Source organism: Glossina fuscipes, unplaced genomic scaffold, assembly GCF_014805625.2.
Source record: "Glossina fuscipes isolate IAEA_lab_2018 unplaced genomic scaffold, Yale_Gfus_2 27, whole genome shotgun sequence".
Taxonomy (NCBI): Eukaryota; Metazoa; Arthropoda; class Insecta; order Diptera; family Glossinidae; genus Glossina; species Glossina fuscipes.
In genome coordinates, this window is record NW_023998422.1 from 4,023,668 (window position 1) to 4,051,168 (window position 27,501).

Sequence of the window (27,501 nt, forward strand, 5' to 3'; positions counted from 1 at the left end):
ATTACGACGGTTAAAACTTCAGCCAAGGTTGTAGGTTTGGACTTACAGACTGCAAAGCATCCTTACTGACATGAATATAGTGGCATTCAATTTCCACATTATCGTGATGACAGTAAGTTTTCTTCATATGTTCACTGTCATAATGGCGTTCCTCATAAGGCGTGCATGTATTATCCATGGCACTTCCGTTTCATTGTCACTTCATCATTTAAATAACTGTGTCTACATTTTTCTTTCTTCTCCTTTTTTAAAATAAAGTTGAGGTTTCATGATATCAAATTTCCTAGCGATTTTTATTTAAAATGTATAAAAGCACAGGTTATACAAAGAAAAATAGTAATCGTAAGTATTATTATTATTCATTTGCCAGAGAAATAAATTCTAAGACTAAACTCTTAAAGCACTAGCATCTAAGGCTATCGGCTTTTATTAAAAACTCTACCGCACTTGAGATTCGAACCCACCACTATTGAGTTGCTAGTCGAGATTCCTCGCCTTCGATCACTCAGGCGGATATACTCGTAAATAGAGTATTGTTCCTTATTTCAGTTTTCTTATGAGAATAGTTTGTGTGTTTGTATGCGTTTTATTATTGTTTAAATATCAAAAGAAATTACATTTTTTTACAAAAAAAGAGTTTTAGACGGAATTTGTGTTAAATTTCGTCCGCTTTTGTTGAGTGCCTGACTAACGCTTATCTCACAAATAGTGGCACAAAAAAATAGTTTACTGCCTTCCGTTGCGTTAACAATATTTAACAAAAATATAAGAAATAAGGGAATTAGAATACAAGTTTTCTAATGTATTTTCAACAACGACAGACCTGCTTTTTAAATTATCCTTATATGTTCCTTCTGTTGTGGTTCGTTTTAGATTTTTAGCATACGGACGACATCCGCTTTTGCGCTGCAAGTAAACCTCAATATGGCTATGGGCTCAAGTTGTCTAGTTATTACTTTGGTTATGTTTGTTAGCACACATCCATTTTAGCAGCAGCGAGTGCTTTGCATTTCGTAGCCAGTTTGTTCGATTTTGGTAAGGACTTTGATAATGTTCGTTCCTTTATATGCTTTTTTTTTCTAAGTTGTTCCTTCTAAAAAAATTTTGCAAAACAAATTTTCCTTTTTCGTGATTTAAGAAAGTGAGCTGTCACCTGGTGATAACTTGCACCATATTTCCTGTTTGGCTTGCAATATTACATGGTGTCTATTTTTTGCAGATGGACATAGTCCGGACATTTTTATATACTTGGCTTGTCCACATCCGCAAGTTTAATTGCCACTTCTTTTGCTATAGAATCACTATAATCACAGAACAATTATACTGCTGTGAAGATGAAACAGTTAGTGAATCTTCCACATTATGTTTATTTTATCAATCTTCTTCTTATTTTGCCATTCAGCAAATTAACAACGCTGAGTTATGCTAAAAAAGGGAACAATGTAAGCACGAACGTTTTTGTTTAAGCCGTAACAAAGTGAAATTATTCAGTTTTCATGAAAACATTAATACTGATCTTTTCATTAAACTGATAGGAAAATTTTATCTTTCGTTTTTCCAATCGGGGTTTCAACAAAATTAGAGCAGAAGAGCAGAATTGTGTTCCGCAGATTGCAAAAAATACAAAAAATACATTTTACAAATATATATATATAAATAAATACTGTATACATATTATCTATTATATATATCCCCTTCTCAATTTGTTCATTATCATTTTTTTCTTTATCATTCATTTATTGATAATTGTCGATGAAATTGATGAAATGGACTATGAGTTCTTATTTCTTCTTCTTTCTTAATGGTCATCATAATATTTCTTATCGTTACTCTTCAGTTCTGCAAAATCTATGCTGATTACGTTACGTCACGTGAACATGATAAACAACGGAGCAAATTCCTATTGGAATGATATCATATTGCCGAATGACTGCGCAGTCAAAATAAAAAGAACTCTGGCAACTTTTTTAAAAGAATTAGTTTGTATCTTTATAATAGAATAATGATTAGTGTAGCATGTTTTGAACGGAGTTAGTGACGTTTTTTGTACAAAAACAAACAAGTGAAATGCCGACTAATATTATGTTTACTTATATGAGTGAGAGTGAGCAAAGAGGATATTTTTGAATGGAGAATGCACAATATTATATTATAACCTCCAAAAAGCGTATTAGCAGCAGAACAGAAGTTGAAAGCGATTATTACCATTTTTGTAAACAATTGCAAATAATTTATTGCGATGACAAATTGCAACAAGCAAGTGGTGATTATTGAGCAAGAACAGCTGTGCGCTTAAAGCAAAATTGAATTTTTAGTTTGGGCGGACAATCATCATCAATCGCCTTGACAACAACAGCTACCACAATTATTACGGCGTGTCTGGGGCCATACACGCTAGTTTATTGAAATGTATTAGGGGAGGAGAACCGAGAGAGCGATTGTTTGTAAACAAAGGATGGTATGATGAAAATAAGGAGTCGTTACAATTGAAAAAACCGAAGAAATTGTAAAGACGTAAATAATTGACTACTTAAATGGCCGAGAAATCTTATTGTGTGCGAATTATTTTTGTATAAAAGATTTATTAAAAAAACAAAAGAAAACCACAATCAACCAATCACACAACCGTACAATTATGACCGATGAATGTATAACAATAGAGCACATTACAAGTGCTACGCTAAAAATGAGTGCTATTGATAAGCATGACGCTTTAGGTATCGGCTGTGGCGAAGAATCTGCTTCATCGCCTAGTAATGGTTTCACTTTGAACGCAAATACTATAAACATGTAAGTAGTTTTTCTTTACACTTATCTGCACTATTAGTAAATCATGCTAAAAAGCTACATTTTCTATATCACTATACCACTTTTTATATATTATTGACAGCCATAAGCATGTGGCTCACGTCGCTTGCATGCCCACCGAACGTAATGCAATGGAGTATAATATGAACCATAAAAGACGTGGCTTAGCCCTAATATTCAACCATGAATATTTCGACATACCATCGCTGGAGAGTCGCAAGGGTACTAATGCGGATTGTGAGAAGCTGAAGAAAGCTTTTAAAAAATTAGACTTCGAAGTAACTGATCATAAAGATTGCAAATTAAGGGAGCTTCTAGAGTGGATTGAGAAAGGTAAGAAGTTTAAAAAGTCCCCAAAGTGAATCTCTGATAGTCTTCGCGGTTTTATGTCAGATTGAACATCTTTGTACGTATTTTATACAACTTTTATATTTGTCGTCGAAGTTTCGGAGAGTCTTGATAAATACGCTACTTCATATCAATATTTGCCACAAATTGCCTATTAAAACTTTTCCTTTGTTGATCGTACGACATTGGGAGAATTGAGAATATGTCTATTAAATAGCACGCCTGCTTATAATATATATAATTAATCTAAAAGGGTGATTCTTCGAAATGGAAAAATAAAATTAATAGCTTTCGGCGACATTTAAAAAAGAAGAATTTTGTTTATTCAAAATATATGGGAACACTATAGGAGAACAAAGTTCGTCACTGAATACCTTACGCCAGTTCGCTTAAAGCAGTTATTGATATAACGACTTTTCAAAATAAAGTGTTACATGGGAAATATTCGAAAAAGTGATCCGATCCCAGCCATTGTCGATGTACTAAATTTATCGAAATTTACCAAAAATTTTCCACCTGTAAGTTGAACACAAGAAAAGGAGACGGACAGACAGACAGACAAGCTTAAACGGTATGATAGTAAAAACAGGTTCTACATTAAGATGTTCTTCTTCTACCTAAAACATACATCTGAACTAACTTAATACACCTTGTATCGCAAGTGGTGTAAGGTGCAAAAAAATTATGAAAAGGAGTAAGAAAACATATCCATATTTAGAAAATGTAAGCTACAAAGCGAGTTCTTCCTATTCAATTTTCAGCCGCTACTCAAGATCATAGTGATAATGATTGCATAGCCATAGCAATATTATCGCATGGTGAACAAGGTTACTTATATGCCAAAGATGTCATGTACAAAATTGATACTATTTGGCATTATTTCACTGCCGTCTCTTGTCCTACGTTAGCTGGTAAACCAAAATTATTTTTTATACAAGCATGTCGTGGCGATCGTTTAGATCCGGGCATTAAACTACAAAAGACTGAAACGGATGGCGATGGCTTATCAATATCCTCTATGAGTTATAAAATACCCATACATGCTGATTTTCTTATATCCTATTCCACAATACCGGGTAAGTCTTTCTTATTATTCAACAATAAATTGATGCAATAAATATATTGTTAATTAAAAAAAAAAAAAAAGGTTTCTATTCTTGGCGCAACACCTCCAATGGTTCATGGTTTATACAATCTTTGGTAGAAGAGTTGAATACACATGGCAAGGAATATGATATCTTAACTTTGCTGACATTTGTCAATCAACGCGTTGCCATGGATTATGAATCCTGTGTTCCCACTCGCCCAATAATGGATCAACAAAAACAAATACCGTGCATTACATCGATGCTGACGCGTATATTACGTTTTAGCGATAAAAGTAAAAATTGTAACCGTTAAGAGAGAGATAAGCGGCAGAAATTTTTTAGAATTTATCATTCTTTATAAAAATTGCATAAGTTTCGACTCCTTAGCCAGTTTTAAAAAAATAAGTTTGTAACCCTCTGCCACCTTTGCCTAAATTTAGTTAACCATTTTTTTTTTTTTTTTTTTGCTAATAAAATTAATTAGAACAAAAAGAAAAAAGAAACGATAAACAAAATTGGAAAAGGCAATCCCAATATAAATATGAAAATTTCAAAGCATTGCTGGCTTATTCACTAACCATTGAGTTTATAAGTAAAAAATGGTAAAAGGCATTTTTTTTTTTTTTTTATAGCAACAAACAATCGTACAAATTTACATCAATAAAATGTATGGAACGAAATTTCAGAAAAAAAAGTAAAAAAAAAAAAAAGAAAAAAATCAACGAAACAATTACAAATGTTAATATTTTTACACAACTTTAAGAAACATAAAAAGAAGAATAAGAATTAAATCAATTTTTATTTTTAGAATATTTAAAATATTCTCTTAAATACATATAATAATTAGATTAAATATATTGTACTTTCAAATTCATGCCTTAATACATGACATACTTAGTATAAATTTAAGCAGAATTTTTTTGCCATACCGTATACATACACAAACTTTCGTTTTAGATATTTTTGAAGATCTTTCCTTTGTTGCTAAAAACAATTTTTTAAAAGACTTAAACAATCGCTTTAACTTACTTACTTATCATAATATCAATCATATCTTTAGTAAAAGAAAATAGAAAAGTAATCGATTTAATTCAATTCAATTATTTTACATTGAATGAAAAAAACAAAAAAATGAAAAAAAAAAGACCATAAAGTTTTTCTGAAAACTCCATACTTTCGCTAATATTTTACTTTCAATATATTCTTCTAAGGATTTTATTTTTAGTACTCATTTAAGATTTTTGTATAACATATTTCCTAATTGCCTTCCAATAATGGTTGCCATTTAAAGATTAGAAAAAGTTTTTTTTTTTTTTTTTCCTTTTTTTAAGATATGAAAATATATTTAATTAATAAATAAAATTGAATTTCAAAATTACAACGAATCTTGAATTTGTTTAACGGCTATCCCTACATACAATATGGGATATATTAAAGTCCTTTTTTATGCCCACCACTGTATGATGGGGGTATACTCGTTTTATTTTTTTACCACAATATCTGTAACACGCAAATGGAAACGTGAAATCGCGAGTTGATTTAGCGTTGTCTGTCCGTCTGTGGGCTGTGTGTTATAGCACTCTATTGAGCGCGAAAATGAAGATATCAACTTCAAGTTTGGTAGAAACATTGAAAGTTTTCGCACGCAGGTTGATACTGAAAATGGCCCAAATTGTTTAGAGCAGAAGCGCACAATGGAGCGTAAACTGAACGCAACTCAGTTTTTTCTAATAAATATTTTTGGATTTTTGCTCGTTCCTGACAAATTATTAAAGTTAGAAGTTTCAAATTTTCCACATTTGCTTTACGACATACTTTACTTTTCAGGTCCTAATGGACATACATAAGGCAAACGAGAGAATGTTTAAAACTATTTTGTAGACTCCTTAAAGGAAGATATATTACCTGCTTAAAATTGGGCTAATTTTAAAATGAATATGGTAGACGCCGCGATTAATTTTTTCTTAATAATACCAGCGATAAGGGTATCAAGTAAAAGAAACATGGAGAGTAGAATGCGAAAAACATAATGGTGGGTATGTGAGATTCGGTCCCCGCCGAAAATAAATTTCTTATTGGTTCTTTTTTTTTATATGATATTTATAAGCTACAGGCAAACATGCATAGTTAAAAGCAATCTAAATCATGCGCTTACAAAGAACTAAAGACTAATAAAATAATCATCTTGCTCTATCATCAACCTTTGTAATCGTCAACTGACGGTAGCGGACGAACTCAGGCTTTCAAGTACGAGGCATATTTTCTTTTAAAAACATTTTCAGAGTCAGGAAAGGATTTCGATGCCGAGCGGATAAGTAACGACCTTTCATCCAATATACGGAATTTATATAAAAAGGTTCGTACTTGTCTCAGAACACTGGACTCGTTTGATTAAAAGAATTGGCACTTGTGACCGAGCAAGTTTGTAAAGATAGTTTAAAATCCTGAATTTTACGTAATCATGGAATTGTTTACATTGTTCATATTTTAATGCAAATACGTCATTCTCATTAGCAATTCTATCCGCGCGAATATAATTTCGCAAAAAAAAAAAAAAACAAAATTGTTTCCTTTTCTTCCTATAATTTCTTTGCATACATTTAGAAAAAGTCCACCCAAAAGAAATAGGCCGAGTTTTTTAGACCAAGTTTTTAAGGCCAAGTATTTCAAATAAACAATGTTGAGTAAACATTACACTCTTTGGTGTACAAAATTTCTTTAAACCAATGAAAAGAAAACACAGTTGTGTAGAACATCCATCCATTGCATAAGAGGTATAGAAAGATAACATTTTAGCATTTCAAGCTTACAAGTGGCTTAATAGAGGTTTTATCAGTTCATTCTTTGTTGCGTGGTAATCTATTGTAAGACGTACTTGACATATCATTATGAGAAGTTAATTATATGAATTTTTGTTACGACACAGCAACCAACGAAGAATTCCGCCGTACAATGATCGATTCACTTAATCTTCTGGTCCACTTTCGTTAATCTAGCTTCAATATATTATTATTCAATCGTTGGAGAATGCAATCATTTTACGTCACTTTCTTTTTTGCGTTTATTGCAGCAGTGATCACAGTGGGAACAAACAGACTTCTTATATACTTCTATGCACGACTTGTTGCACGGGATATATTAAGTTTTTTAGTATTTGCGACAAGCGTCCGACGTTTTCTTTTCGTTTTTCTTATAGCCGCTTTTCATTCTTTTTATGTTCTTTTAAAATTAAAGTTAGTAGTGTTTGCCTGCCTATCCTAGGAAATGTTGCTTGGACGCCTGCAGTACGTCAACCAAAGCTTTAAAGTTCAAGAGATATGAAGAGATCTTTTACATTTATTGACGGCGGGTCCAAGTGTGGCAGCGGCTCGATTGAATTCGATTATCCACCAGGGATAGGGAAGTTGTGACGTTTTTGAAATCTTTTGGATGAAAGTGTTGGTGAAGAACTTGGAGAAGAGACTTCAAAGAAACAATCCAATGAAACGTTAAGCTTAATATTGCGGTCAGTGTTGTTAAGTGAAGACGATTTGATATATTTTGGAATACGTGGGAAGCTACGAACGGTGGGATACAAATGAATGGATGCTATTACGAGAATTCCAGGTACTCAAAAACGTAAGACTTTAGATAGAGGCAACTTTTACTATATCGATCGATTCAGAAAATTATGCGGAGCTTGTCTGTCCCTCTGTCTGCCTTGTTTTCTTGCATGCTGCGTACACGCCGAAATTTTAAGGATATTTTGATGAAATTTGGTACATTGATGTGTTTCGGCACAAGGAGGTACGTCGGAATGGTTTGGATCGGCGCATTTTCATCCCCTTCCCATGTAACGTTTTGATTTGGATTAGTCGTTAAAAGAAGAAACAATGTACTTGTAATTTTTAGATTTTAAATTAGTGTGGAAGCTTTGGATCGGATGGGGAAATTTTTGGAGTCTCTTGACCTATGAACGTTCCTACGGAAACTGGATCTGTACACGGCAAAAAGGCTTAATTTTCAATATTTCTTGAAGAAAATTCGTTCACAATAATAATTTGATATAAAAGTTAATCTCACCGAATGTGGACCAAGTAGATCCATTTTTTAAATGCGAATCCATATGAAGATTCTTGTGAAAAGTAACGCTTGATATGCTTTAAACGTCTAATTTTCAATACTATATTTTATGGCGAAAACCAACAAATAGAGAATTTGGATCTCATAGATCTACTTTTTACAACGCGGCATATATTTCGGCTCTGACGAACGCAAGTATTTTAATGGGGACAAAACATAATTTGTCCTTTGTGACAGAATTTGCGTAGCCTCCACTATAAGGGCTGTCATGAACACCGTATTATTACGAGCTTTGCTCGACTATGGCATTCTTACTTGCTTTCTACTGTTTAAGAATTCTGAAGATAGTGACCTTATAATCAACTAGAGCCGAACGCAGGTGGAATGCAGATCTATTTAATGGATATATTGATGCTTTATCGCATCACGTCATCAATCAATTCCTAATCTCTTAATGATTCAAAATATATGCAACTTATGAAGATTTTTACGTTGCTTTCGCTAACAACGGAATGTAAGCGCGGGCATAATCCACTACCGAACGCATCGAGCAGTTCATGCATTTAAATGTATTTTTTTCTTAAAGTCTTGGATTAAGAGCTTTGCAATTTTGAAGGGAATCTTATTAGTTTTTTAATAATTAAGGCGGTTAAGGAAAAATTAAAAGGTGAATTTTGAAAGTCCGGAAATATGATTTCGCCAAAATGAAGAACAATAAACAAATACAGGGGCTTAATTATATTGTTATGCCCTTATATACTTCAAAAGGTTTCCAATAATAATTGGTATACGTTGCTAATCCTTACATAATTTTGCAATGAATACGAAAAAGAAAAATGTTTTTGAAATTTTTCTTTATTTTTAATAAATTCTTGAAAGTTCAATTCGAAAATATACTGAACATGTAACCAAAATCTCATTTGTTCTTCTTCTTTGACTGTTGGCCTCTTAATATCATATTCCCATTCCTATAGCTAATTCGTCCTTCACGATCCAAGGCAGCCGCTTCAGCTTTCGTTACGGTGATCCTCTGTGCCTTTACCGTCTTTCCGCCGATTGCCATAGTACACAATTTCTTATTATTGTTACTTGGGATATCATTAGTACTCTTCACATTTTTCATAGCCACTGACGTTGATACTGCAGAAGAACGTTGACTGTTCTTTTGAAGGAAAGACATCTGATGCGAAGAACTCACTTCATTGGAATTTTGCTTGGCTGGATTGGTTTTGCGTACTGTTATATCTTTTGATAATTTCAACCGTCCCACTTGAGTTTGCTTCATTTCATTGATATTATTATTATCATTAACGTTGGGTATTTTGCGTCGACCAGGAGATGATCTTAGCACCAGAGCGTTATCAGCAACCTTCGTTACTTCTGTTGGAACTGCCTCTAACTTACGCAATTTTACTGGTACTAAGAGACTGGTTTCCAGTTGGTTGTCATCATCATCATCAACATCATCATCATCATCACCATCATCATCATCATCATCATCATCGTCATCGTCATCATCGTTATCGTCGTTATGAGAAACGGTAGGAATTTCGCTTACGTCTTTTGATATAATGACTTGATTAATAATTTTTGGCGAATCTAAAGATTTAGAAAACATCAAAATTCGTTTATTATTTAATAAAATAATGATTAGTTAATTTCATTATAGCTTACCGCTTGGCTCCGTCTTAATGTTAATATCAATTTTGTCTTTTCTCGCGTTCTCGTCCACTTCTTCAATGAAAAATGCATTTACGGTTTTTTGTAAATCTTCGTTTCCGTCACTGCTACTCCTTTCCGATTTCTTTTGTTCGTGCTTTGCTGCCTGAGCTTTATCATTCTCATTATAGACCATCATTTCTTCGTTATGGCTACGTTGAGTGTGGGTATGTAGTTTATCGGCTGATAAGAAGATTAAATCGCAAAATTCACATGCGTATGCTTCACCGCCCGAGTGTTCCTTGATATGAGCTGTAACAATATCAAAGTTGTCGAAGCTTTCTTTGCACAACGGGCAAGACAAACTTTCGTCCTTAGCATGATTGGCTGAGTGAACGATAAGAGCTTCGCGAGAATCAAAAGTTTCGGTGCAAGAGTTGCATTTAAAATCCATCGCCGAATGGCGAGCATTTTTGTGGGAGCGCATGTGACGTGTCAGATGATGTGATAACAGATATGATTTCGAGCAGAACTTGCAAGGATAAGGACGTTCGCCGGCATGAGCAGTAAGATGTCGGGCTAGTTTGCTCGTAGTGGAAAAGCTTTGATTACAGTACTGACAAGGAAATGGTTGCTGACGTGAATGAACTACCTCGTGCCGTTCTAAGCCCTGCTTGAAAGCAAAAGCTTTGTGGCATAGTTTGCATTTGAACGGACGATTTTTGTTGTGTCGAGCGACATGCTTCTCTAAATCTTCAGACGATAAAAAGGGTTTTTCACAATGCACGCATATATATTTAGGCATATCGGTATGCGAACGCTCGTGACGATATAACAAAGTACTGCGTGTAAAACTTTTATCGCAGGCAGAACACTTGAACGGTTTATCTTCTTTGTGCGTTAAGACATGCTTTTGCAAGTCATATTTGGTAAAGAAACTTTTGTTGCATTCATTACATAAATAATTTCGTTCACGACTATGATTTTTAATATGTATGTCTCGCAGTTGACGCAATGGAAATGAACGTTCGCAGAAAGAACAGGGAAACACGTTTACTTGAATTGGAGCAGCATCCATGGGATCCGGTTCATTTTCGTATGGTTCGTCCGCATTCAAAATTTCCGCCACGATTTCCACATTACCGTCTTCATCTTGTTTAACCTTTGGCAAACTTAACCGTGGTTCTAGCTCTTTAGCTGCTTCTTTATTTAAAATGCGCACTGAAGACTTATTTAACAATTTTGGCTTAATATTGGTGCTTGTGGTATCAACCACCAGTACAGGCAAGGAATTCATGTTAACAAATTCTGTCTCCTCCACCTCTTCCGAGGCAATTAAACGTTGCACATCATCTATGAACAAATCATCATCATTTTCAATTTTATTAAGAAAGTTGGCCGTAGCTTCGTCATCAATTGCTTCCACTTTAGTGCGCACTGGAGTCGGCGGTACTGGAACAGCAGCAGGATCTGCATTTAAAATTTTTTTTGGCACGGCATTAAACGAAGCATTCGATTCTTGAAGTCTTGGTTGACCACCTCCGCCACTTGCCGGTTTTGTCATTCGAACTGACTGAACCCTAAGCTGAGTTTGGTTCGATTTCTTAACATTTTCATGTACCGATAAATTAAGTTTTCTTTCTACTGCAACGCTAACCTCATTTCCCGGAACAGTGGGTTTCTCCAACTCTGCTGGCCATTTTCCTGTGAATGGAACCTGACGCAACAAATTGTCCGCCTTTTTGCACATTTGTTTGAATTGATAGCTATACTCAAAATATTGAGTACAGTACGTGCAAATATACGAAGGCATACCGTCATTCGTAAAAACCTGGAAAGAAATGAAGAAATTTTATATTAAATCCCTAATAAAGTATATGTTAGTCTATATAAGAACCGTAAGACCACAAAAACTAACTACAGAATATATATAAAATAAAATTTGTATTGGCTAAGCATGACGTCCAACCTAATTTAACAATAAACTGATAATAGAAACTGTAGAACTTGATTAAATGGTTTCTTTTAAATAACTTACCTCAATGGATGCAATGGCCATTATTTGTATTGGTAAAGGAGCCGATGTCTTTATACGCGTGTCGCGCATATATATGTTTGATAATTTAGTGGTATTTTGGCAAAGGCAAAAACGACATATGCGTTTTACTTTTAATTCGTTTTGCAAAATTTCTTGAGTTTTCGCCTCCATAATTATTTAAAGTTAAAAAAAAAGTGAACTTCAGTAAAAATTTCCTCAAAAAGCAACTTAATAATCCAAACAAATTATTCTTCTATGCAGAGAAAAATTTCCACAACAAGATGGTGGATGACTACACTCAGAATGATCATTGTTGCCGTTCTTCTTAAATAAACCTAACACAAGAATGAATGTAGAGGGCGCATTACAATATCCATTCACAATAGGAGCGTATTTACCATTCACAAAAGAAAATAGTGTGCTGTTGGCAATTGTTAAACAACTTCCTTGCTTTCGAATGCACACATCAAAAAAGCAAATAAAAAAACTATAGTGAGTTAAAGTGAAATATTAAATACCCTATAATTATTCAATTAAAGACTTTTCAAAATAGGGCATTATAGGGAAAGAAGTCGAAAATGTGCCTCGATCCTAACCATTTTCAATAACGTTCGTTCTTGTGCCAACTCCCGTTGAAAAACATAAACAACTGATTCTTGCATTCCGTACTCCAAATAGATCTACATTCTTGATCAGCATGAACTTGGAGATTCACTTAGCCGGGTGGTTTAAATTAATCATGCGCCTGTCTACCAACACTATTGCTATATCTTTGCACAATATATCAAAATATGCTTTTGATTATCTATTTTTATAATCGTATCAGTTTCATCTAAGAACTTAACAACCGACCTGTTAGCTTACGGGCTTTCCCATTATATACTTTTAAATGATTGAATTCTTTTTTCTTTCCCATTATATACTTTTAAATGATTGAATTCTTTTTTCTTTCATACCTTTTTTAACTGTGTGTTCTAGTCTTAGTTAAGTGAAACCTTGTTAACATTTTGTGAGATATTTAAAATTGATGAATACGGCGGGAATGAATGAATGCTTTTCGATAAAGGATTGTCGATTTGTTCATTTGGGATTTTTAGACTGATTTGTTATTTTCATTGAAATTTTTCATTCATTAAAATTTGACTTCTATTTGTTAAGCAACGAAATTAAAAACCCATTTATTTTTAATGTGTTCATTTGAAAGCAAAGTTATTTGTCTTTTGTGAATGTTAAAAATTCTCCTACTGTGAATGGATCTTGTACTGCGCCCTCTATAGTTATGTTTGTTGTCTATTTAAGAAGAACGGCAACAATGATCGCTCTGAGTGTAGTCATCCACCATCTTGTTGTAGTGATTTTCCTCTACATATGTAGGAGAATAAATAATTCGTTTGGATTATTAAAAATTATTTGCTTCCTTTTTTAAGCAAATTCTTACTGAATTTCACTTTTGTTTAACTTTAAATAGCTATGGAAATAAAATCGCAAGAAATTTTACAAAATAAATAAAAATATAGTCCATCTGTCGTTTTTGTCTTTGTTAAAATCCCATCAAATTGTCTAACATATACAACCCATGTATTACTCTTAGTTGTTTCCAAATTCAATTTCGCTTTTTCTATTCTTCTTTTCTATATTTTTATCGTATTGTGGAGTACGTGGCGAACTTTTTAAATCCCAAATAATGAAAAAGAATTTTCGTCTTCCGAAAATTTCAAGAAAAAATTTGTTTTTGTATGCTGATATTGAATGGATTAGGCCACCGAGAGATACATGACTTTCTTTGTAAAAAGAAGCGGAAGAATAAGTTTTTTTTTTTTTTAAACCAAACCAAAATATATATATTGCAAGCAAGGCCATCTGTTGTAAACAATCTCCCGGCCGGAAAATTGAACATTGGGAGGTCTTTCGCAAAAAAGTGTCTAAATCGAACATGCCTACAGTACCGTCCAACCTAAGAGAAAAAATTAATTCGGTTTTTTGCTCATCACTCATAAACTAAAGTAGATATATTATAGGGGCAATGTAGTGACTGTAGAAAAATGAAAAAAATTGCCTACCCAATACTAAAAATTCAATTACTTTTCAATAAAGTATATAAATTCTTGGCCATTTTCATATTCGGAATGCATCTAAGCACGTCAGTCTGCCCAACCATTTAATGAAGCTATCGGCTACAAATTTGCAAAAGAATTTGAAAATTACCTAAGCCGATCAAGGAAAGCGCCTACAAAACTTTACTGTCCGTGTTTTTTACTTGCTACTCATAAAGAACAGCACATACACCATACAAATTTCCACTTTTAGTCTGAAAATAGAAAAACCAATCGCGCCCACCAAACATTATAGAATAAGAAAAAGAAAAGCTCTTCCCTCTTTCTTAGTACAACGTGTAAAAGATTCGGTCACAATCAAGTAAGATTTTCTCACTTGTCTGAAGCCACTTTAGTATAAGTGTAAGCCAATTCGTCAGCTTGCAAGATATTTTGATCTCTCAGCGACTAAAGGCCGTTTCCGATGGAGGCTTAAAAAGCTCAAAATTATACTTCAACTTGTACGCAATCGTTCTTGTTTGTTTCCTAAATCTCGTTTTTATTATATATATTTTGAAAAAAAAATAAATAAAATGTTTTATAGTAAACGGTAAAATACGAATTTATTTTTTATAAATTATTTAAGAATATTTTGTTTAGAAATTTCTATTACACATATAGTTAAGCATAAATGTGAAAGTAGTTTTTTCTAGTTATGTGTATTTGTATTTGTTACGTTAAGAAGAATTTACAACATAAGAGAACATTTTATACAGAAAAACACTTGAGAAGAAAAAAGTGTTTGGAAAAAAAAAAAAGAAAAGAAAAATAAATAAATTAAAATATCTTCACAGGTTTGTGGAGGCAAGTTCGGTTGTTTGGTTTTTGTTTTTCAAGTATTTTTTTTATTTATAAAGTTTATGAATATGGATTTTCAAATTAAACTTTGGTTTAAATCACTTTTTCAACAAACTATTACATATTTACGATTATTATTTTTCTGAAATGGTTTTCTATTCTTTTGTTGATGTTGCTCGGTTTTCCCTTTTTCTTTTTTTTTTGTCTTGTTATTTTTTTAAGGATGCAAATAAAAAATTTTGAAATTATTAAAAAAAAAAAAGATAATTGTTTGATTTAAAAAGAGAGGATTTTTTTTTGCATTTCGATTTTTCACTGTGTTTTGGTGGCGGTAGCAGCAGCAACAGCGGCAGCATGTGACTTTTTGAGGCTACCGTTCAATTGAGGGAAATTTTCTTTAAGTTCATGCATTTTACGATGAATATCCAAATCATTATGCGACAGCACTTGCTTGCAAGTGACGCAAACGTGTAATTTAGGCAGTGCTTTACATTGTACTGGTGATAAGGTGTTTAATTGTTGTTTGTGCACCAAGTACAAAGCCTTTATGAAAATGTTGTTTATCAATAAATTTAAATTTAGATTTACATTTTTTTTTTTCATTTTTTTTCAAGGTTACCTGTTGCTTACTGATGTCCGGTAGTAAAACCAAAAGTTCGGGAAATACGTTATCGAATTTATCTTTTAAAGCTGCTTGACAGTGTTCGTAATAAGCTTGAGTTTTATAAGTACCTTCACGAAACTTCTGAGAAATATGCCGGAATTCCTCTAAAGCTTCAGGTGTTTTTAGAGTTTCCTTAAAATATCCAACTAATTTCTATGGAAAACGAAAAAAATGCATTTTTTTTATATTTAATTGGGTAATATTTGTCGAATATCTGCCGCTCACAGATACACACAAGGCATACATGCGTTTGACCTGGGCACTAGTAATTCTTCCCAATCCATAACAGACTCCCTAAGATGTATGTCGTTTCAAGATTTTTGCTTCGGTTTTCGTCCGTCTGATTTTGTAGATTATGTGGTTTGTAAGTAACTGGACACGGAGTTATGTGTCGCTTCGTCCGCTCGTCTGTCTCTTGAGATGAAGGCGATAAGATGAAGTACTTTCGAGCGGTATGGGTACCTATTCCTTTTATGTCTCTCGTAACGAGACAAACTTTCGGTTAACTCACCGCCGCTTCCCATCCCTTTTATCGTCAGATGGTACTGAGTCCTGGGCAAACTATTGTAAATGTTCGATCAATAAAAACATTTATTATAACGTTTTTGTTTTTTTCAGTAGTATGTAGATAGAGCACCTTGTAGGTTCACAACTAACATTGGAATGAAATATGTGTCCGAGACAAAATCAAAACCCAAATTCCAGGTCAGGCACTTCAGAGATATCTTCTGATGGGCATTCTCATCGTGGAGTTGGTGCAACGCCCGTCGGTGTAACTTTGCGACTTTATACTTCGCCATGTACATTCTTTTCCTTCTGCACTCTGCCCATTGTGCCTGGGTAGAACCACATTGAGCTAGATTTTTTAGCTAGCCAGGTGGTTAATGTTACCAAATTGGAATCTACAACCAATGGATTACATTGTTGTACACTACACCACTTATGGTACAAGGGTTTATGCTTGTGTAGATTTGTGCAACACCCAGAAGCAGTTGAGATAGACACATTTTCTGAATCGATCTAAGCTCATCTGTCCGTCAGTCTCTCTGTCTTGTTTTTTGTGCTCAACCTGCAGGTCACAATTTTTTAGATATTTTGATGAAATTTTGTGCACTGATATGTTTTGGTACAAGGAAGTGCCCTTTTGAAAATGGTTCGGATCGGACCTCTTTTTCGACCATCTTCCTTATAACGCATAATTTTGAAAAGTTCTCATAGTAGTGTACCATATTTAATGGTTAGTCGTAGCTCATAATAGTGCTTTTACTTATTTTAAATTTGACTTATAGGCAAACATCAGCACGAGTGATAGCAGAAATTGATGTACATTTTATAAATGCATTAATTAATCTAATACCTTTCTAGTTTTAGATTTTATTTTATTGAGAACAAACATCCTTTCTCGGTGATTGGAAATTCTAACCGAATGGAAGATGTTTGAAAGACAGAGGGCTTTTTAAAAATAGTACTTTTGTAGGAATGTCACTTATCGCAGGCTTTTTGAATTGCGCGTCTGTTGCATTAGGTGACCTTCACATCAGGAGTATTTGAAGATGAACCTGACTATTACAATCCCACGCACAATTCATGGAAAAAAGGATAGCAAGGGCTTGGGTAAAGTGCGATAAATTGATGTGTCAAAGATATTTTATTCCATTTCCATTCATTTCAATCCAGATTTTGGGTGATCTTTGATAGATTCATGCACACTTTGGTCGGCCTTACCTATTATATATTTCAATTGCCGTAACCTAATTTTAATACTTTCACTAATCGTCACTTAACTTTTCATTAACTAAGACGTTTCGATAAAGCCTTAACACAGTTCAGTATTCTTTTGCTTGTCTACGCAATGAACACATTATCGTCACTTGCAATGCAACAGGTCAGTGGTTTGTATAAAATTTCTCTTAATACTAATAAAGTTATACCTAACCTAAGCCTGAAAAAATTGTCCTTAAATTTAGGTCTAACAAAATGCTCCTAAAATATGGTATTTTCAACAAGTCTTGCTTTCTTGCGCTTTATATTCGAATTTCTACCCTAGAGTAATTATCGGTAGCAAAGCGTGGTTTTACGTTTGAAGATATATCAGAAATTGAATAAAAACCAGATTTCAAATGCCGTACATTAATGTGATTTGACAGTTCCGAGAATGCATTTTTATTATAAATAGGCCAGGATGTCTCGCTGCGCGTTACAAACATTTGAAATGCCTAATATATGTCAGTCGTTGTTTTCAAACATATTACTATTTACCTGATTACGCTGTAAGGCCTCTGGTGGTGGTGTATAACTATGAGTAGCTAAAATACTATAACTTTCACCCAACGAGCTGGTAAATGTAAGATTATTTGGCGATTTGGCCACGGAATTTACGATTACATTCCCCTGGAATCCTGGCGGCGGTTTAATTGATTCATTTTGATTCCCAAACCCAGGCGGTAGTCGTAAAGCCGTTTGATTCGTATTTAATTTTTCCCCATTAGCTAAATTAATGTTATTTATATTTTTATTTTCATTGTTATTGTTGCGTTCTTTCGTTTTCTTCTCTTTGGATTTCTTCTCCTTTTTTCCATTATTGTCTATTAATATGTTTTGACTTGTATTGCTTAGGCTTTTTTGTAAAATGGGAGCAGCAGCAATCTTATTTTTGCGATTTTCCACATCCTTTTGCCTTTTATCATTGAAAGCTGCTTTCACCCAGGTAGCTGATTGAGTTAATTGAACTGATGTTGTGCCACTTAAAGATGGAAAATCTTGATTGGTTAGCTTCGGAACATTTTTAGCTTCAAGTTCTTTACGAGCGTTGCTGTCCAAGTCGTCCTTTTGGACCATTTGAATTTTTTGGAAATTAGTTGGATTGGCCACAGAAACATAGCCATCCATTAAGGTACGATGTTTAGCCGATACTACGCCCGTTGGGACTTGAACTCCAGGAATAGCTACATCTTCATCCACTAGTGGCTTAGCGCCGCCTGTTTGCTTTTTCATTTTTCCACTAGGTAAGGCTGGAAAATCTATAGTGAAGGGTTTCTTGTTTGTACTTGCAGCTGTGATATTGGGACGATTAGATACATGAATAACCATGCTGCTACCATTATTGTTGGTTGAAGGTACATTTGTGGGAGTAGTAGTTCGTGGTATAGCCCCAGTGGCAGGCGTGGGTTGTTTTCTTAACATTGACGATATGGGAAGAGTGTTTTGCTGCGTGCGAGCTGCATTGCTGGCATTGCCACATAAAGCAGGGAAGTTTTCTTTTGTTCTTGCCAAACCAGACATGCGACTACGGTTAAACATTGAAGGCGGCGGTGGGCGTGTTAAGGACACGTTAGAAGCACTACTCGCCCCAGCTAATGAGGGAAATTCTTCTTCATTACAAGGATCAATACGCTGCTGTTGTTGGCTGTTATTGTGATGTATTAGAGTTGTTTCAGATTCATGACTAACTGCGCCATTGTTTCTAATAGTTTAAAAATTTATAATTTAATTAAATACGTTATGAAGTAGAACCCATTGTTTTTATATACCCTCTTGATTTCATGTTTGCCACATTTTGTTCCATTTGACCTGATCGTCCTGAGCTGCGTGGTCCCAGTGTAATTTCCAATTGTAAGGTACGTGTTTGCTTGGCTTGCTGCTTATTCATTGATTTACCGTGCACGTTAGCAACATGAGCCTTATAATCGATTTCACTGCGAAAGGCCCCAGTAAACTCTTCGGTAGCGCATTTACCTTCTTCACACAAATAATGGTCTTGACGAAAATGTACAGCCAGAGCAGTATAATCGCGATAGAATTCATTGCAGCCGTCAGCATCACAAAAATGACAAAAATAGTGCTCACGACGCAAATGACGGAAGAGTTCATCCCGGTCTAAATAACGTTTGTTACAGTATTCGCATAACGGATGGCCGCGATGTGAGCGATTATCTGTGTCGCCTTTAATGCGATGCATATCTAGTTCAGCATGAGTGTAGCAGCGCCGCTCGAAGGTAAATATTTTTAAATGTTCCACGCAAATGTCACAAAAATATAAATCATGCTCTTTCCGTACATGATTACGCAGGCCTTGAAAAGTTCGATAAGGTGGAACATTACATCTGATTAAAGCAGAATCAAAAAGAATTTAGTAAAAGTTCTCCAGCGCTGTCAAGTAATTAGGAACAAATAAACTCACTTTGGACAAGGATGGTCTAGCAATTCGAAAAATTTTTGTTGAATCTCACAAGTATAGAAACCGATTTTATACTTTTTACTGTAATATTCGGACCTATTTTTAGCTTCCAACTCTCGATAAGGCAATTTGTCATAAGTAAATATGACCTAAGAACACAACCAATATTTTAATAACTTTTTCAACTATAATATGCATTGATCACTGACCTTGGATAAAACTTGTCGACATATTGGACACTCATTTTGCTGACACAATACACGCATACGTGTCGAGCATTCGTAACACACTGGATGATCACACTCACCGATAGAATAGATATCCACGTTCTTAAAACACACCACACAGGCGTTATCATCGGTGGTAACAGATCCCAGTAACTGAGAGGAATTGCTGTTTTTGACATCACCTCGAGTAATTTGATTGCTATTATTCATTGTTGTGGTTGACCTGTTTGAAAATACGCAGGATGATATACTTTTAATATGGATTCCGATTCCGTTATTCGTCAAGTGTGCTTCCGTCAGAGCTATGTACTCAAACTATATAATCCCGAACTGATGCGCTTCCGCAAATCAATAAATTTCTGAACGAATGCGAAATTGTACAAAATTTTAACTTGTTTTTAAACTAAAATTCAATAATCTTGGAATTATTAGTAATGAAAACCCTTCACTTGTCAGCATGGAATTTCTTTTTCTTATTCGTACTTTTTGCTCTGCTGTTATCTGATAGAGTTGTCAATTTTCAATTTTTTACGTGCTAAGATTTATAAAAATAAATACTTTTAATACCCAGGAAGCAATTTTAAAATTGGTTTGTTTGGGTAAGAGTTTAAGTAAAAACAATCAAAAATTCACTTTCATTTCTCAATATATATTGCAAACTACTTTTCCTAAAAAACATACGTCGCTGTATTTGCAATAGTTTATCTTCTGAATTTGGCAGCTCTCAACATTGACACTTTATCAAACTTACTCATAAAAACTCATTCATAAGAAACACAAGTCACAGCGAATATTACTCATAAAAAGGCAAAGTTTTAAATGGCGAAACAAAATATACATATATATCACAAATACATTTAATAACTATATAAATAAATAACTTTGTATTTTCTTAATATTTAATAACTTTAGTAAATTCTCCAATGGCAATTAACGCAACATATTTAAGTAAACGGCTGCTGAACATTTCTCTGATGTGTCTTTTTCTGTATTAGCGGAAAAAAAGAAAAATTCGCCTATTTCAGTGTAAAGGAATAAAACTAAAAGAAAAAATAATAATTGATATAAATCTTTAGTGATTTCATTTTCAAGTGAAAAATTATACTATTGTTTTAATTTACAATCTCGTAAACTCATTTTTAAAAATATATAATAAAGAATTTTTCCTTGTTTTACTTCTGACTTTTTGGTAAATGTTCCCCGAGATAGTATCCATAACAGCTAAAACAAAGCAGCCTATCTACTTATTGAGACTGCGTCTGAATCGATTATTGTAGATGAAAATGTCTTTGAAATTATTATTTCATGTTACTGAAAACAATAAAGAATCGAGGATGGCCGGCAATGGTGTCGGGTGAGCTGCTTACCCGCTGATCCAACGGTAGTTAAGAACTAGGTTTTTAAAAATGCTTTTGATTTGGGTGCCAAAAATATTCCAAATCTTGAAATCAGTTTATATGACTTTAGTATGCTGAATAATATCATCGTATTTCTTCAACCCTGTGAAAATACTGAGGGTAAGGGTATGAATATCTTCTCGGACCTATAATAATGCTTTTAAATGCAGCAGACTAATAGGCAGATTTGAAAGTTCTTTCTTTCTTTGAAAAAACAGTTAAACACTTAAAAACCTTGCTGTTCTCGTCGTTACTAAACTGGAAAGACGGCAATAACACTCTATTGTTGATATCCTTGACATCCATATAATTGCGCTCTTCTAACTAGGAATAAGGAGAAGAACAATAAAAATTTTGAAATGAAAAATACAATACTTACTGTTTCTACATTGTTGGGAGATCGACCCAACTTAAATTAAAATTAAAAATTGTATAAGTTTATAAACTCTATAGTTCTACAAACTTATATTATTAAAAACTCATTGTATTTGCGTTGATTTTACTAAAATAAAAAAAGGAAATTTATTTAGTAACATGTAGTTTTCTTTGCTTAAGAATATGATAAACTAATATAAATAAATAAAATTAAATTGTGTTAATTATAAATTGGTTATAACCCTTTTGCTAGAACTCGTTTACTTAAACGCTTTGCTAACAATTTCCCATTACATGCAGCGTTTAAAGTGACCGCGATATTTATGGTTAACTTAAGGCTTTCACACGTACGATTCTTTTGCTTTGTTTTTAGTGAATTTGTCGAAAACTACAATAAAAATTATCAATAGTTTAATTTGTAAAAAATTTAAAAAGTTATTCATATTTAAAAATTCGATTGTGGTCACCTTAATACAAAATGAACGCAAGAAAAACAGAAAAAACAGAAAACGGAATTTCAGATAATTTGCCAGCATGGTCAGAGAAATACATTTTAACCAAGAAAACTTACACCAAAAAAACTTGCACAAAAAAAACTTACACAAAGAAAGACTTACGCCAAAAAAACTTATACCAAAAAAACCTATACCAAAAAAACTTGACCAAAAAAACGTACACCAAAAAAACTTAGACCGAAAAAACTTACACTAAGTCGCCAGTAAATTTTCGCAATGTAATAATTTCAATTTTTTAATTCTGGGTTCTGCCGACACACCATTTTCTCATGTGTCCAAAATGAAAAAAATCTATTTGTAAAAAAATATTTATTTAAAAATTATAATTTTTATAACTTTCGTATATAGTAATGTTGTTAATGTATTAAATGAGAGCAAAAGAGTGCCATAATGAGAATATCGGTGAATACAGTAGTAAAGAAACAAATATATGTTTAATAAATATATATATAAATTTAAAAGGCTCAGTTAGAGAAGGTATAAAACACTTTATTACAGGTTATAAGAATTAAAAAACCTCGAGAAAATCGAAAAGTACATAAGACAGAAGCGAATTAAAAAGATTATTGTGAATTCACATTCTCGACTGTTCACATTGCATCAGTGTTGACGCTGGTTTTGCCATAATTTATTTGCAGCATAGGAGAACGTGTTTGCCAGAAGAATACAACTGTATATAATGGTTTATTGAAAATTGTTGTTGGAAATTGTTTTTTTGTTATGGCCAAAGTGAGTAAAAGTTTTTTATTGACAAATATACAGTCGAGAAGGTTTCGCGTGTCTTCTTGTAAACCGGCTTTTGGAATTATACCGTCGTCAGCAAATTCTATAATAAAACTTAACTTGACAACAACCGCGATTAAAAATTTGTGCTTTACGCAAGGATTATTGAGAAAAACATTAACAAAAATGCCAATATACGAGATTATAGAAAAGGGGACTCCGAACTCTACTGCTTATAGCATTTATTTCCGTAAGTAAAAGCCTTTTTTTTCATTGACATTGACCATTAATTAGTGTTTGATTTCTGAACGTGCATTTGTTTGCTTATGCAATTTAACGATAATATTGATAACAATGAGGAGAGCAGACTTTATGACGTATGCGGGCAGACAATTAGCTGATAGAACAGATATAGTAAGCATGTGTGTAAACGTTTTATAAAAAACTAAGCAATAAAGTGCTTGTGAAGCATTTAATTATGAAGCAACTAATTTTTTCGTTTTTCTTGCCAATACTGAATAACACATTTCTCACATTGCGAAAGAATATTTTATTAATAATTAATGATTTGATTAGCATTTTTGGTACCTTTTCTTCCAATCGATAATGTCCAATGTAGAAAGTTCTTTGAGAAGGTTTACGATGATATATCGAATAAATTTGCAACCTTTTTTAATTCAACAAGAGGGAAAAGAATGCCACGGCAATCATGAATAATTATAAAGTCGGTAAATAATTTCCTATGAAAAATTCATGAATTTTCAGTGAACATAAAACTGGTTTACAATTTCCAGCTTTCCCAGAGAACAATAATGAAGTTATAATTCGCCGGCAGCGGTAGATCGAATATCAAAATCTTCGCAATGAAATCTTCAAAATAGATTTTCATTTTCACTTATGATACTTTCTACATTCAAGGCCATTTTGTGAAATTGTGGTTAAAATCTTCTCAACAACAATTTAAAACCACGCTGCCGTCCTTCCCGACTTTTTCTCCGCAGAAGGCAAGTGCGTTTGTAGAAAGTGACAATGCAAACGTTTCTCTCGTTCCCTGCTACAAATCGAATTAAAACTGATGTGTAAGAATTAAGGTTTTTAAAAGAAAGCATGGAAACGGCTCCGATGCTTATGTCAAACATACATATTTTAGAAATATTTTTGCCCGCTAAATATATTGACATACCCAGGATAAATCCTGTGGAAGTAATGGCAAAGACATGTTATATTAGTAAAACGGTTGTTATTTTGCTTTTAGTGGGCTTTTAGTTCAAGCCAAGCACATGATGTAACCAAAAAAAAATCAATAGCCTGCAATAAAATGTCGTTTGTCAGGACATTAATTTTTTACCTAATGGCAGCTGTCCTTGGCAATTCCTCTTGAGTAATGCAAGTAACGTGACGTAATGTAGGCAGTTAATTACTGATATTTTAGCCAATTTATTAAAGAGTAGTTGAGCAAATTATTACATTGCGTAGGAAAATATGTAAATATATATAAGAAGGTACGTGACAATGCCTTATTGCTTTAGCAATTGTTGGAAAAAGAACACTCTCATTATGGTACATTTACAATACTTAGTTGCTAGTTTTCCATACATTAGCTTTTTGGAAGCATATCATCATCACCTTTTCAGATTTTATGCGAATTTTACGTTGTTTCCATTTAAATTTTTATATGAAGCCGGCATACCTCGGTTTAATTTTCAGTGCGATAAATGATATTTTAATTACGACTGATGTATGTCGTAGCTACATTGCTCGGTCGGTAAAAGCATCACGACTACCGGTTGACAATGAACTTTCCGGACTGCGGTGCCTTGCTTTCGCTCTCCTCACTTCTTTCTGACCATCACCGTTGTTAGGCCTCCTTTTACGTTAAGATTCAGCATTCTAATTGTATTTCGATCTGAAAATGTTTCTTGGATTGACGAACGTACAACAACCTTCGTCTTCTAGGAATGTCTGCAGCGTATTGATGAATATTAAAAGCGGAAACTACACATGTTATTTATAGTTTTCGATGGTAGAATAAAGTCGCGCGCAGAGAACAAGCCTGTATTTAGTTGGATTTTTGTGAGATAAGATAAGAAAGTTTTTAAAAAATGTCGTGCAAATCCTGTGAAATTTCATCATAGTAAAGTTGAAAAGAGCGAAAAAGTAAGAAACTGATACTAACAAGTTATTATGGACTTGATATTGACGCTTAATCCGGAAAGTTAACTCTTTCATCTTCTATTAAACGGTAATATTTAGTTTAAATATTGCTCGCTATAAAAGTAAAGACTTTACGGTAAATGAAAATTTGTGCGCCTCTTATTTCCTCTGTAATGTTTTCTTCTTTTTTTTTTTTAGAATCCGTTTGCGGCAAACCCCTCTCACCTTTGCATGATATACCGTTATTTGCCAATAAGGAGAAAGGTATATATAATATGGTCGTGGAGATACCACGTTGGACGAATGCCAAAATGGAGGTAATACATCTAAAGCAAAAATTTTAATTTTTATAATTAACTTAAAACTTTTCGTCACTATTAGATTAACATGCAGAGCCCAATGAATCCCATTAAGCAGGATATAAAAAAAGACAAATTACGTTTTGTAGCAAATTGCTTCCCTCATAAGGGTTACATATGGAATTATGGTGCCTTTCCACAAACTTGGGAGAATCCTGATCACATAGAACCCACGACTGGCTGCAAAGGTGACAATGATCCGATTGATGTCCTCGAAATTGGATACCGTGTAGCTAAACGTGGAGAAGTTATACAAGTAAAAATTTTGGGCACAGTTGCTCTAATCGACGAAGGGGAAACCGATTGGAAAATTATTGCAATCGATGTTAAGGATCCGCTGGCTGAAAAACTGAACGATATTGAAGATGTTGATGTATATTTTCCGGGCTTGCTGCGTGCCACTGTCGAATGGTTTAAAATATACAAGATACCCGATGGTAAACCAGAAAATCAATTTGCTTTTAATGGTGACGCCAAGAATGCTGCTTTCGCCACTGACGTGGTAGCGGAAGTTCATAAATTTTGGCAGGGTTTAGTTAAATGTAAAATAGAAGGAAGTACAATTTCATGGTAAGCTGATTTACGGAAAGTTCGTCTGAATCGAACTTTGGTATTGATTATACCCTATACCACTGGTTTTACAATGATATATTAAGTGTGTGCGTATGTATGCAACATCCAGAAGAACTTGAGATAAACCCACCTTTCTATTGTACTGATCGATTCAGAATCATTTTTTCCTTCGATTTAAGCTTGGCCGCCCGTATGTCTGTCTGCCTTGCATTCTTGTGTAGTCTATCGTTCGTCATTTTTCAGATACTTTGATAAAATTTTGGTGCCTTGATGTGTTTTGGTCCAAGGGCGGACGTTGTTGAAAATGGTTTGGATTGGCCCACTTTTTCAACCATTCAAAGACTTATTTTGATAAATCGTTATATGAATAATTGTCCTAAGCAAAGTGGTGTAGGGCACTTAATCGTGGGCCGGGTTTCACTATAGCGTTTCCGATCGTCTTTATTTTAGCTTAAATACTACTAATGCAGAGTCTCCGTTCCACATATCCGCAGAAGAGGCTGGAAACATTTATAAAGAAGCCCCTGATGGCGGTATAGCCCAAGAAATATCGGATACAGGTAAGATATATTACTTGCAAAACACACACTACTGCAAGCTATAGAAGATTACTGCTTACCTTCATGTTTCATTTGGCTGTTTGGTGCTTAAGCCTGATTTAATTTATAAACTCCATGCTATTTAGTTTTATTGTTTCCTTGTTTTAATCTTTTTATGGGTCGTATAGTTTTATTTTTTATTTTGTACCCTATAGCTTTTTTAGTTACTTATTTTAATAAAGAGTGTTGTATCGGTTTTTATCGTATTTATCTTTCTTTTTTCAGTCGACAAATGGCATTTCATTCATTTGAAGTGAACAACAACTGATGGTAAAAATGTCCTTAACTGTGAAAAATATTTTTCGTATATTGTACTTCAAAAGACGTATCCGGCGTAGGAAAATCATTAAAGCATTTCTTGTTGCAATTCTAGCCCTAGTGGCAATTTATGCTTTTGCACACATTCACACAATCTACAATATATTTGAAAAATCTTATCAAACATATTTTTTTTTAGCAGATTTCTTTTGAGCAATTAATAAAGCAAAATGTTACAAGCCTGGAGACATCCAATACAATTGTTCTTAAAGATAATCTTGTATTTCCTTCGTCTGAAGTATTATTAAAAGAGGATGAATTATCAAGAGGATTCCTTCGAGAATTTCTTTTTCCCCGTTATATAGCCGTGAACGCGTATTCCTTTCTCTATTTTCCGCCACGGGATTTTTTCCTTTCTTTGGTTTAAGAAAATTTCCCTCTTTTTCTTTTACTTAACAAACCTTCCTTTCTTCCTTAACGTAATGCAGACATCCTTCTTTCTCGGTAAAAAGACTCTTTTATTTGCGACTTCCATTGCCACTATAATAACTTACATCTACTATTAAAATATTTTTTACCAATAAAC

General features: G+C 33.7%; 4 protein-coding genes across 5 annotated transcripts; 2 read left to right on the top strand and 2 right to left on the bottom strand.

Moving 5' to 3' along the window:
• Positions 1–1,991: 1,991 nt before the first annotated feature.
• Positions 1,992–4,965, top strand: LOC119635970 (caspase-1). Its single transcript, XM_038031024.1, has 4 exons — positions 1,992–2,790; positions 2,891–3,141; positions 3,918–4,232; positions 4,304–4,965. Exons 1-4 carry the CDS (start codon positions 2,636–2,638, stop codon positions 4,555–4,557), a joined length of 975 nt encoding a protein of 324 aa, XP_037886952.1. The 5' UTR covers positions 1,992–2,635; the 3' UTR covers positions 4,558–4,965.
• Positions 4,966–9,143: 4,178 nt separating this feature from the next.
• LOC119635995 (zinc finger protein 35) lies at positions 9,144–12,287 on the bottom strand. The gene is made up of 3 exons (XM_038031061.1): positions 12,004–12,287; positions 9,981–11,796; positions 9,144–9,905 (listed from the first exon to the last, which is right to left on the bottom strand). The coding sequence occupies exons 1-3, from the start codon at positions 12,172–12,174 to the stop codon at positions 9,223–9,225; spliced, it is 2,670 nt and encodes an 889-aa protein (XP_037886989.1). The 5' UTR covers positions 12,175–12,287; the 3' UTR covers positions 9,144–9,222.
• A 2,839-nt stretch (positions 12,288–15,126) lies between these two features.
• LOC119635883 (E3 ubiquitin-protein ligase ZNF598) lies at positions 15,127–20,419 on the bottom strand. 2 transcript variants are annotated; one of them, XM_038030905.1, is made up of 6 exons: positions 19,945–20,419; positions 19,739–19,884; positions 19,089–19,661; positions 17,818–19,021; positions 15,514–15,711; positions 15,127–15,437 (listed from the first exon to the last, which is right to left on the bottom strand). In XM_038030905.1, exons 1-6 carry the CDS (start codon positions 20,170–20,172, stop codon positions 15,207–15,209), a joined length of 2,580 nt encoding a protein of 859 aa, XP_037886833.1. In that variant the 5' UTR covers positions 20,173–20,419; the 3' UTR covers positions 15,127–15,206. The 2 variants fall into 2 exon arrangements, 1 of the variants encoding a protein (XP_037886833.1); XR_005247105.1 differs by lacking the exon at positions 15,127–15,437 and adding an exon at positions 15,794–16,119 and having other exon boundaries at positions 15,622–15,711.
• Positions 20,420–22,745: 2,326 nt separating this feature from the next.
• Positions 22,746–27,170, top strand: LOC119636031 (inorganic pyrophosphatase). Its single transcript, XM_038031104.1, has 5 exons — positions 22,746–23,222; positions 25,325–25,443; positions 25,508–26,055; positions 26,509–26,618; positions 26,883–27,170. The coding sequence occupies exons 1-5, from the start codon at positions 22,970–22,972 to the stop codon at positions 26,912–26,914; spliced, it is 1,062 nt and encodes a 353-aa protein (XP_037887032.1). The 5' UTR covers positions 22,746–22,969; the 3' UTR covers positions 26,915–27,170.
• Positions 27,171–27,501: the final 331 nt, after the last annotated feature.